A 12498-nucleotide genomic window follows, 5' to 3' on the forward strand; every position below is an offset into this window, starting at 1 on the left:
GTATGGCTAAAATACTGTTCTTTGAATTATGGTTATAGAAGTAAACATTTTACTAATTGATAAGGTTTTAAGCAATTTCATGTGTTTTTATGATTCAGCATAATACATTTCATTAAATGTTGTTAATTAATATTTAAAAATTATTTATGTAAAAGGCTAATATACTAAGTGTTCGACTGACCAGTTACTGTGACGCACACTGATCACCAGGGGGCAGATGCTCAATGCAGGAGCTGCTGTGAGAAATGGCACTGCGGCTCTGGCGCACACAAAGCAACACTTGGCTTCCCTCAAGTGAGACATAGGCCCTGCCACCACCAAATTGCAGCTGTCACTGCCACGACTCCATGGCGCAAAATGTGGCCCACAGCCCCGCCCAGCCCGGAAGCAGTTGCTGTGGGCACGGGGTAATGAAGTCACATAGCAAAGCCTGGCTTCCTCTCCCTAGAGATGACTGGCCTCCTTGCAGCTTCTTCAGTCCAGGAACACGACTTGCTTTATAGCCAAGGGCAAATATTTTACACTGTAACCAAATGTCTAAGAAGCATTTTCCCATGCCTCATCTCATTTGATCATCACAGAAGTCCTGGAGTAGGTAGATAGGAGACTTGGTGGAATCCTATTTTCTCTTCACTAGCTGGAAAACGAAGATTTAGAAAGGTTAGAAGCTTGACCCAACTGAAGAGAAGTAAGAAATGGTGGACCTTGGGAATGATTTCAGGTTTTCTTACTGCACAGAATATAGTCAAACTCTGCTGCAGTTAAATATTTTATCCTTTGTTCTCCCTGCATGATCTACAATAATTATCTGCATTGTATTGGTATTTACTGCTGTGTTGCTAACCATTACCTGAAAGAGAAGAAGGGTGCTTCATTGGGCTGGGAAAAGTTTAGCTACATCAGAAAGCAGGTCTAATTAAGCAAGTTTATTATATAAAAGGCTACGTTGACTCGCATGTGCGATACAAAGCTCTTGCTGGCGCCAATCGTACACGTGTTTCAATCTGTCATTGTTGATCGTGAATTTGGTTGACACTTCTATTATAAAGGGTGAAGAGTGATATTAAAATATTCTAATGAATTTCTCTTAAATGTGCACAAATTTGTGTACTAGGCCACTAGTATTTAATAAAGGAAGTATGCTCTTGTCTTCCTGACATCTGGCTGTGTAAAGATGTTAATGTTTTTGCTCAGGTTTTTCATGTTACTTTAACTGAAAATATGAGTGTAATTTATTTTAAATAAGGCCAACTTTAAAGTATTTTCAGATTCATTATAGTTCTAAAACAAAGGAAAATATTTCACAAAGCAAATAATTTATTCATAAAATCTTTTTTTTATAATTAATTTAGAAGAAAAACAACAAACCACACTTACAGAATGGTATTCAGCTCAAGAGAATACTGTCAAACCTGAATCTCAGAGGCAAAGAACAATTCCAAATGTGACTGAAGAGTATGATTTATTGGATGATGGTGGTGATGCTGTTTTCAGTCAGTTGGTAAGACCTAATTGGTTTCATACTGAGACTTTAAGTAAAAATTTTATAGTTTAAAGAACGTCGTAGGAGTTCATAATATTTTTATGCATTTTTAAATTGTTTAAAGTATTATGTATGCCTCCTTTCCCCTCAATTAACCCCCCCACCCACCCCCAGCCACTCCCATGCCCACAGCCCCAACTGCCCCAGTGTCCATGTCCATTGGTCATGCCAGTATGCATGCTTATAAGTCCTTTGGTTGATCTCCCTCCCCATTCCCTCCCCTGCCTTCTTCCTGAGGCTGCACAGTCTGTTCAGTGTTTCTTTGTTTCTGGATCTATTTTTGTTCATCAGTTTTTGTTGTTCATTATAACTCACATATGAGTGAGATCATGTGATATTTATCTTTCTCCAACTGGCTTATTTTTTCTTTTTTTTAAAAAAAATATATTTTATTGATTTTTTGCAGAGAGGAAGAGAGAGAGGGATAGAGAGTTAGAAACATCTTTGAGAGAGAATCATCGATCAGCTGCATCTTGCACACCCCCTACTGGGCATGTGCCCGCAACCAAGGTACATGCCCTTGCCCGGAATCAAACCCGGGACCTTTCAATCTGCAGGCCGACGCTCTATCCATTGAGCCAAACCGGTCCCGGCCTCTAACTGGCTTATTTCGCTTAGTATAATTCTCTTCAGGTCCATCCATGCTGTTGCAAATGGTAAAAGTTCCTTTTTTATAGCAGTGTAGTATTTCATTGTATAGATGTACCACAGTTTTTTAATCCACTCATTTGCTGATGGGCACTTCAAAATATCAGACTTATGTTGTAGCAATTTCTTTACTAATACAAGCTCCTAGGACAATGGAAACTAAGGAGAAAATAAACAAATGGGACTACATTATGTAAAATGTATAAAAAGCTGCATAGCAGAAGAAACCATTAACAAAACAATAAGAAAGCCCTCTGCATGGGAGAACATATTTGCCAGTGCTATCTCAGATAAGGGTTTAATCTCCAAAATTTACAGGGAATTCATACAGCTTAACAAAAGGAAGATAATCCAATCAAAAAAATGGGCAAAGAATCTAAATAAACACTTTTTGAAAGAAGACATACAGAAGGCTGAGAGACATATGAAAAACATGCTCAAAGTTACTAATCATCTGAGAGATGCAAATCAAAACACCAATGAGGCACCATCACACTTGTCAGATTGGCTATCATCAACAAATCAACAAACAACAAGTGCTGGAGAGGATGTGGAGTAAAAGGAACTCTTATGCACTGTTGGTGGGAATGCAGACTGGTGCAGCCACTGTGGAAGACAGTATGGAGTTTCCTCAAAAAATTAAAAAATGGAACTCCCATTTGACCCACTTCAGGGAATATATCCCAAGAAACCAGAAACAACAATCAGAAAGGACATATGCACCCCTATGTTCATAGCAGCACAATTTATGTATTGTTAAAGTGTGATTTTTTAGTTTATTTTAGGCTACAACACATTTTTCAGAATGACTTTCTAACACTTTCTTTTTGTAAATAATGCAAAATCTTTTACTGTTTCATTTTAACTTTAAATTATTTCAATATTTTCTCTAAATATTTTGAAGTATATACTTTTGTAGATATTATGCATATGCATTATTATTACTTGCTATTTTGTCATCTCAAACGTTTAAGCGCCTATGAGCTAAATAATATCATACATGCTAACTTAGGAGAAAATTGAGGACAGATAATTGGTCATAGAGCAAATAATCAATACTGTTATTGTTTCTGTCACCAGTCAGCTTTGAGACTGTATAAAGTCAATTGCCTAATATAGATAAAACCAAGTTCTCTTATTTTTACAAGTGAATATTTTGTAGAAGCCCTGCCTGGTCATCCATAACTCTTCATCCCATTCCCAAGTGGTGCTTCTCCTTCACTGGGTTCCATGAAGTCTGAAAACCTGAGCTAGCTGATTTCCAAGGACCCTTCTGGTCTTTGACTCTGGTTTGGAATTCTTTAAAAGACATTGATGATAATGCAGAATATAGCTGGGAGTATGCACTTTCTATAAAAGGAATTTAATTTACTGTTTTGAGAAGGTATATAATGCATATATGACAGTTTTTTGCCATTATTTAGAGTTATAATGTATATTTATCTATCTATCTATCTATTTATTGATTTTGTACAGAGAGGAAGGGAAACAGAGAGTTTGAAACATCTATGAGAGAGAGTCATTGATCAGCTGCCTTTTGCACACCCCCCCACTGGGGATATGCCCGCAACTAAGGTACATGCCCTTGACCGAAATCGAACCCGGGACCCTTCAGTCCCCAAGCCGACGCTCTATCCATTGAGCCAAACCGGTTTCAGCAGAGTTATAATGTATCTAAATGAACTACACATGAGTTTTGAAATGCTTTTAAAGAATGTTTAAAATTGTTTTTTAATATAGGAAACATTCATTTGGTTCAATGAACAGCATTTTGATTATTCTTAAGACTGGGTTACACATTAGCATCACCTAAGGAACTTTTAAAGCCCTATCATCACAGATTCTAGTGTACTTGCTCTGGGGTGGAACCTGGATCAGTATTGAAAAGCTCCAGGTGATGGTCCCTCTGGTGTACAGGTGGGAGAGAGAACCACTGGTATACATTTTGCAACATCCTCTCAGAAGCATATTTAGTTAATATTTTGTTCAGGTCATACTACTTTGTTGACAAACATTCTTATTCTCAGATGAAAAATGAATGTAAGAACATATAGTAATGTAAGTGATATGTTTATGATGAGATGAGAAACTTAAGTAAAATTCTATGCTATAGTATTACCGTATTTTTCGGACCATAAGACGCACCGGACCATAAGACGCACCAGTTTTTAGAGAAGGGAAATGAAGAAAAAAAGATTCTGAAACAAATAGTGTCCTAAAATATTTTATGTGCATTAAAACCCAACATCACAGTCATAAACACATGTAATCAACCCTGTAAAGTAAACAGCAGCATTTAGAACCATTTTAGAGCCAGGCAAGCACACAGAGACCACACAGAGCTGGGCAAGTAAAAAAACTTTTTTTTTAAAGTATATGTGTAGGCTATATTTGGACCATAAGACGCAGGGACTTTTTCCCCCCACTTCTGGGGGGAAAAAAGTGCGTCTTATGGTCCGAAAAATACGGTATGTGGTTACCGTATTTTCCGGCGTATAAGACGACCGGGCATATAAGACGACCCCCTAATTTTACAGTTAAAACATAGGTTTAGGCCTATATTCGCTGTATAAGACTACCGAGAGGCGGTCTATTAAAAAAGAACTGGTGTTGCCTCGGAAGTGGGGGGTAGTCTTATATAGCGAATATAGGCCTAAACCTATGTTTTAACTGTAAAATTAGGGGGTCGTCTTATACGCCGGAAAATACTAGTAGTTTATGTGATCATTATGGTCATCTCATGTTCTTTGCAAGCAAAGATTAAGCTGTTAGGTAATTTATAACCTTTGTTTTTTTTTTGTTGTTGTTGTTTTTTTTTGTAAAGACAGAAAAAGATGTGAATTGCCTTGAACCATGGTTAATAAAGGAAATGGATGCTTGTCTTTCTGATATATGGCTGAATAAAGATGTTGAGGCCTTTGCTCAGATTTTTCACCTTATTTTAACGGAAAATGTTAGTGGTAAGTGTAATTTATTTTAATTTATTACTCAGAATTATGCTGAAAATTTAATCCAAAATGTATGTACTATAATTTTTATTCACAACCAATAATTTATTCTTTTGTAATACTTATTTGAAATGCCCTATCAGGATCTTCTTATTAGCATCGTACACTAAATAAATGTTGTGTTAAATCAGGATTCTTAACCTAATTATACTAGAATAGTTTAATGGGATCTGTGAGTGTATGCCAATTATGTACATGCAAAAGTATTTTTATGTTTATGTATTGTACACATACCTTCCCACTCCCAGGGGAATGGCTTGGATTTTTAAAACATTTGTGATTTTAAAAGGAGAAGAAAAAAAAGTTAACTTTGCTCTAAATTTTTAAGTAAATGAATGGAGAATTTTAACATATCTTTAGTTATATGAGCTCAAATTCTAATTCACATGTATATGTTGTAAGTCATGTGACATGTTTTCACTAGTGAGTTATTGTGATGTTGTTAGTTGATGATAGTGGATATTGGCAATCAGAGATGAGCTTTAGAACCTTGAAGGCTTCCTAGCAAAAGGTAGAATAAAATATCATAAAAAGTCAGTACTGGAAAGGATTTAGATGTTCTTTCACCTAAACTTCTCAGCATTATCCTATATAATAAAAGGTAATATGCAAATTGTCCCCTCCAGAGTTCTATTGACTGGGAGTTTGACTGTTCACTGTGATGTGCCTGTCCACCAAGGAGTGGTGCGGACCGAAGGAGCCCCAGCCAGCAGTGGGCAGCCGGGGGAAGAAAGGCCCCGGATGGCCCTAGTCACCAGCCAGGCTGAGGGACCCTATTTATGCACGTATTTGGTGAATTGGGCCTCTGGTTATTATAATAATTACCAGAGGCCTAGTGCATGAAATTTGTGCACTTGGGGGGGGGGTGTCCCTCACCCTGGCTTATGCTCTCTTGCAGTTTGGGAGTCCTTGGGGGATGTCTGGCTGACAGTTTAGGCCCACCCAGCTGTCAGTCGGACATCCTTAGTGCTGCTGCGGAGGTGGGAGAGACTCCCACCACCACCGCTGCTTCTTGCCAGTCTTGAGCACACTGACCACTAGGGGGCAGCTCCTGCATTGAGCATCTGCCTCATAGCAACTGGCCATTTCTCTGTTTGGTCAGTTTGCATATTAGCCTTTTATTATATAGGACTGGAAGGCTTGGTGCATGAAAATTCATGCACTGGGGGGAAGTCCCTCAGCCCGCCTGTGCCCTCTTACAGTCCGGGAGTCCTCAGGATATGTTCTACTGATAGCTTAGGGGGAGCGGGCCTAAGCCACAGTCTGGCCTCCCTCTGTGGGAGGCAACCAGATAGGCCCACCAGGGGATAGAGCCAGCTCCACCCCACTGCTCCTCCGATGCCGCTGGTCACTGCCTCCCCCCATCGCCATTCCCTCCCTCTGCCCGCTGGCATGCGCCTTGCCTGGCTTGGTGCCACCTGCTCGCCGGCCCCTCCCCCCCCCAACTGGTCATTCCACCATTTGGTCAATTTGCATGTGAAATTGCACAGCCCTGCCTACCTGCCTGCCTCCCTGCCTTAACACCCTAACCTCTATACCCAGAGCTCGAGTGCGCCTGGTCCCGCCCCTGACCCCTCTGGCCTTCTCTGGCTGCTTCAAGCCCCGCCCTTGGTCCCATGTGTTGCCATGGGCTGGTCTTGCCTCTTCCTGGTGCCTCCCTGCTTCCTCCCCATCTCTGGAGCAACGTGGTGGCTTTGCCCCATCATTGCACAGGAGGAGAACGTGGAAGCCTTGTGCCTGCTGCAGAGTTTCGAGCGCTACTTCTTGGCGGCACATGAGCTGCACTCCTTCCCCTGGAAGGTGGGTGGTGGGGTGCTGAGTGTGAGCAGTGGATGGTAAAGGACTGGTGAGGGGGCCCTATGGGCTCTCACCCTTGCCCTCCCTGCCATGGGATGGTCCTGCCTTCTCCTGGCGCCTCCCTGCTTTTGCCTCATCTCTGGAGCAAGGTGGCAGCTCTGCCCTGCCTCGCTTGCAGCCTCCTGCTGATCTGTTGTTACAGCATGAGGGCATCACAACCATTTGCATATTAGCCTTTTATTATATAGAATTATTGATCACTTCCTGAAACATTTTTTTTTTACATTAACTTCTGTTATTCCATACTTGATTTTCCTTCTTCTTATCTCCCTGGATGGAATTACTTGGTTTTCTTGGTAGTTTTATTCTTTTTTTGGACCTATAAATAAGAAATGTCCCAGGCCTCTGTCCTTTGACCTTCCTTATACTTACCATCGATCTCATTTAATCATAGCTTTATGTATTTATTTAAAATTACTTGTAGTTTTATGTCTCCAGTCTTGACCTCCCTCTCTCTCCAATATATCTGATCACTTGACATCTCTAGTTGGATGTCTATCTGATAAAACTGAATTTGCCCCACACAACTTTTGATTTCTTCTCAATTTGCTCTTTCCTTAGTGTTTCCTAAGTATACATAACCAATTGTAAATCTTTTTGAAAATCCAAGTGCCTGGCCATCTGAGACCATCTGAATTTGAACATAGAGTACTATCATTCATTTACTAGTAGTTGCTAAGTCACCAAAACATAAAATCATCCTTGACTTTATTCTCATACCCCACATACAATCCATTAAAAAATCCTGTTAGTTTTACTTTCTAAATAAATCCAAATCTGACTACATTGTACTTTCCCTTTGCTGCCATCCTAGTATAAGCCAACATTTCTCTCCTGGACTATAGCAGTAGCATATTAACTGCTTCTATTGTTATTGTAGACTCTTCTTCAGAGAACAATCAGATTGAACCTTTCAAAAAGGAAATTAGATCATGCTGCTTCCCTGTTCTCTTACTTTTCCATGGCTGTCAATTACACTTTGAATAAAAATCAAAGACCCTTCCCTGATTTGATCTTTGGTTGCCTTTTTTTTATTTAATTTTCTACTACTTTTCCCCTTGTTCACTCTGCTTTAGTTACCCTTACCGTCATTCCCATATTTGGGCCTTTGTTTTGTTGTTTCCTGTATCTGGAACTCTGTTCCCACAGATACTCATAAGGCCCCATATCTATTCCATTTAGCTCTCTATTTAATAGTGACTTTTCAGAGAGGTCTTTTCTTATCATTTCCTTACCCTGCTTTATTCTTCTTTATTGTACAGTTGACCCTTGAACAATGTGGGGTTAGGCGTGCAGTTCCCCATGCAGTTGAAAATTCCACATATACTTTGACTCCCCAAAAACTTAACTACATTTCCACCCTGGTTGGTTGGAATGTTGTCTCAAGTACCAAAGGGTCACGTATTCAATCCCTGGTTGGGACATGTATGGGAGGAAGCCCATTAGTGTATCTTGGTGAGCTTAAGATAGTTTAATAACTATCTTTTCTTCTCTGAAATTCCAAAGAAATTCCATCCTGTTTATACTAAGGGCATATTAATAATGGATCCTTTGGGATGATATGAGTTAAGGGTTATGTAATGATGTTAATCATATAGTTAGGTGAAGTAGCCTAATTCTTCTGATGCTTAATTCTTAATTCTTTCATTTAAATAAAAGTTAAAATGATTCTAAATAATTTGGAAATTTAACACATATTTATCTTTTTCTTATTTTAGTCGATTACAGACATAGTGACACCAGTGCAACAGTTCTGATGGTTGCTGCAGGACGAGGTTTTTCAAGTCAAGTGGAGCAGTTGATTAGTATGGGAGCCAATGTCCATAGCAAAGCATCAAATGGCTGGTAATTTTTATTTTATTTATTTATTTTAAAATATATTTTATTGATTTTTTGCAGAGAGGAAGAGAGAGGGTTAGAGAGTTAGAAACATCGATGAGAGAGAATCATCAATTAGCTGCCTCTTGCACACCTCCTACTGGGGATGTGCCCACAACCAAGGTACATGCCCTTGACCGTAATCGAACCTGGGACCTGTCAGTCCGCAGGCCGACGCTCTGTCCACTGAGCCAAACCGGTTTCGGCGCGGCGGGTAATTTTTAACTGCATCTATTCTTTTGTATTTTTGTGTATGTACACATATCTTTTTGATTTTTCATATTTATCTTTATATTAAAAGCTATTGTGTGATAATTGCTGGTACATCTTTAATGGGTGAATGAAAAATTTTGAGCAACTACTGGTTTTGTAATTGTGAGAACATTATTTCTTTGTCTTAATTTGATATCTTTGAATTTTGGCAGGATGGCTTTAGATTGGGCTAAACACTTTGGGCAGACGGAAGTTGTGGATCTTCTAGAATCTTACAGGTAAAACTTTATACTATGTTTAATTAATCCTAACTGCTTTTTGAAAAACCTTAGCCATGTAAATGATAGAAATTGACAAATTTACAGTCTCTTACTGAGATTGTGTGTGTGTGTGTGTGTGTGTGTGTGTGTGTGTGTGTTTGTGTGTGATTCTAAGGAATTTCTCTGATTTTTTTTTGTGTAGGTTGCTAATAAGATCCACTGTGGTATGATATTTATCTTATTTTTTATTTTATTTTGAAAAAGCAGAAGGGGAATTTCAAGTTTAACATAGTAGCTACAAATATGTATTTATTGCTGCATTTTACCAAAACTTCACTAAAATGGTAAGGAAAGGAATATAAAATGTGTAAACTGGCAAAGTTATTTGGCAGATCCAAGTGTTAAATTCTAGTATGGTGGGTTTTGTTGTTATTTTAATAATAGCACTCATAACTTGCAATCCTTTTAGTGCTAACATTTTTTTTTCCTTCCAGTTTATGTGTGTTAGTTTTTCAAATAGTACTAACATTTTGAATGTTTCAGACATTCTTTTTTTATTTTTATAAAATATATTTTTATTGATTTCAGAGAGGAAGAGGGAGAGAAAGATAGAAACATCAATGATGAGAGAGAATCCTTGATCGGCTATCTCCTGCACAACCCACACTGGAGATTGAGCCTGCATATGCCCTGACCAGGAATTGATCCATGACCTCCTGGATCATAGGTTGACGCTCAACCACTGAACCAAGCTGGTTAGATTGTTCAAATATTTTTATGGTGTCAGGTATAGCACACTAGACACTACAAATTGCCAAGTAAAGTTATTATCTGGGTAATATTTTAATTATCCTGGTTAATTGGGCTTTCTTTTTAATACGTGTTATGTACCGCAACCAATGTACTTGCCCTTGATCGGAATCAAACCTGGGACCTCTCAGTCCGTAGACCAACGCTCTACCACTGAGCCAAACCGGTTTCGGTGGTAACACTGTGTTTAACATTTGAGGAACTGACACATTGTTTCCTAAGTGGTTGAGATGTTTTATATTCCTAATTAGCAATGTGTGAGGGGAAAGTTCCAATTTCTCCACATCTGTAACATTATGTTTTTTAATGAAGTGTTATCTCATTGTGGTTTTGATATTTGTTTCTCTAATGACTATATTACATTTTTTCATGTGCTTTTTGGCCACTTGCCTATTTTCTGTGGAGAAATTTCTTCAGGTTGTATTTTTTTAAAAAGCACTTATTCAGTAAGGTGACTAGACGTCCCGCTTTTGGCGAGACAGTCCCGATTTTAACAATTTGTCCCGCGTCCTGTGGCATTTTCCAGATTTACTGGGAATAATGTATTATACTTTAAATCAAAACATGAATTGTAGCTAGGACATTAAGTATCACTTATCTTTCTTGATGTGTATTGAAAATTTGAAGAAGGACATAGTGGGACTCATTGGCCTTAAAGGGTTACTCTTTTTAATTAAAATTGATTTGGCCTCTTTTTTTTTTTTTAGTGCTTCATTGGAATTTGGAAATCTAGATGAAAGTTCCCTGGTTCAAACAAATGGAAGTGACCTCAACGCAGAAGATAGAGAGCTCCTGAAAGCTTATCATCATAGTTTTGATGATGAAAAAGTAGACTTGGATTTGATCATGCATCTTCTGTACAATATCTGCCATAGTTGTGATGCTGGTAAGTAAGTGTTGTCTAAAAAATTTGGAACAAAAATCTATACTTTGATTTAAAAATTAATAACTTGTTTGTACAAATTTTTGTGTAATTTCCTTGACAATAATGCATAACCTCTTAAGTATCTTAAGTATTACAGTTTATCAGTACTTGAAAACATTTGATATAGTTCATTTTAGCTAATTCTATTGTTTGGTTCTGGTTTTACAGTGAAATTTAAAATTAACAAAATCATTTCTCTCCGAGGTGCAATATTAATTTTTCTGCCTGGATATGATGAAATTGTTGGACTGAGGGATCGCATCCTATATGATGATAAGCGGTTTGCTGACAATACACATAGGTAAAAGCTAAAGCTTTACATTTTTTTATTTAAATAATAGATAGGTACCATAGAATATTTTCTCTTTCAATTGTCAACAGATATCAAGTTTTTATGCTTCATTCAAACATGCAAACATCTGATCAAAAGAAAGTATTAAAAAACCCACCTGCAGGTGTTCGAAAAATAGTAAGCTTCATAAAATTTTCTTTTTTCTATTTTAGTAGTCATTGGTTCTGTTTTCATATTAACTATAACACAACATCCCATTGCAGATCCTTTCCACCAATATTGCTGAAACCAGTATCACAGTCAATGATGTTGTCTTTGTTATTGATTCTGGTAAGGTGAAAGAGGTATGTATGCTTAAGTTGTATTTTCAACTCAAATGAGAAAGGTTAAGATGCATTTAAGTGCATACTTTCATAAGCAGAATTCACTTTAATGGGAACATTTCTGGTTCTAGATAAATTTAACAACAAATGTTAATTTCACTAACGTGAATATTTTACCTTACACAATTCAGGGTATAGGATCTATCTTTTTATTTTAACAAATTATACAAAAAAGTAGTATTTGCTCACTAAATACTAGGAAGAAAGTAAAGGGTTTGGCTAGTTACAGTGAAAATTTTGTCAAACTGGGCATTTGATTACATATTTTCATTCTACATGTAGGAATGGCCCATATCCTTCTTATTTATTATTATATCTTCAGTGCTTCAAGTATAGTAGGCAGTCAGGAGATACTTAATACAAGGGAACCATGCTAAGAGAAAGCAAACAAAAAAATTTCATTGAAACACTGCCATGTTTAATCTTTGACCTATTGTCTATGGCTGCTTTTACACTGTAATAGCAGAATAGTTGCAATAAAGACCCTCTGCAAAGGCTAAATTATTTAGTACCAGCCTCTGCTATAAATAAAAGTCAGTATTTATTTCCTTTTAGTAATGGAATGCCTATCAACTCTCATTTCACTAAAAGAATTGGAAATGATAAAAGGAATTGATTTGTCAAGAAAGTAAATACTATCCATGTTGTAGAAGGCAAATATATCTGTTCTAGTGGATATAA

The 12498-nt window shown here is 37.7% G+C and overlaps 1 protein-coding gene across 6 annotated transcripts in view; it reads left to right on the plus strand.

Moving 5' to 3' along the window:
* The window catches only part of YTHDC2 (YTH domain containing 2), a 66444-nt gene that overhangs the window by 20098 nt on the left and 33848 nt on the right, over nt 1-12498 (plus strand). For all 6 annotated transcript variants that reach the window (XR_006739803.1, XM_036409646.2, XM_036409643.2 and 3 more), the window contains 8 exons: nt 1353-1501; nt 5016-5151; nt 8775-8901; nt 9360-9425; nt 10925-11103; nt 11347-11443; nt 11524-11611; nt 11698-11778. Coding sequence is in view for 5 of the 6 variants with exons in the window: in XM_036409646.2 (XP_036265539.1) it covers nt 1353-1501; nt 5016-5151; nt 8775-8901; nt 9360-9425; nt 10925-11103; nt 11347-11443; nt 11524-11611; nt 11698-11778 (923 nt within the window). In the remaining variant the exon portion in view is untranslated. The remainder of the gene's footprint in view (nt 1-1352; nt 1502-5015; nt 5152-8774; nt 8902-9359; nt 9426-10924; nt 11104-11346; nt 11444-11523; nt 11612-11697; nt 11779-12498) is intronic.

Source organism: Pipistrellus kuhlii, unplaced genomic scaffold (assembly GCF_014108245.1).
Source record: "Pipistrellus kuhlii isolate mPipKuh1 unplaced genomic scaffold, mPipKuh1.p scaffold_m20_p_4, whole genome shotgun sequence".
Lineage (NCBI taxonomy): Eukaryota > Metazoa > Chordata > Mammalia > Chiroptera > Vespertilionidae > Pipistrellus > Pipistrellus kuhlii.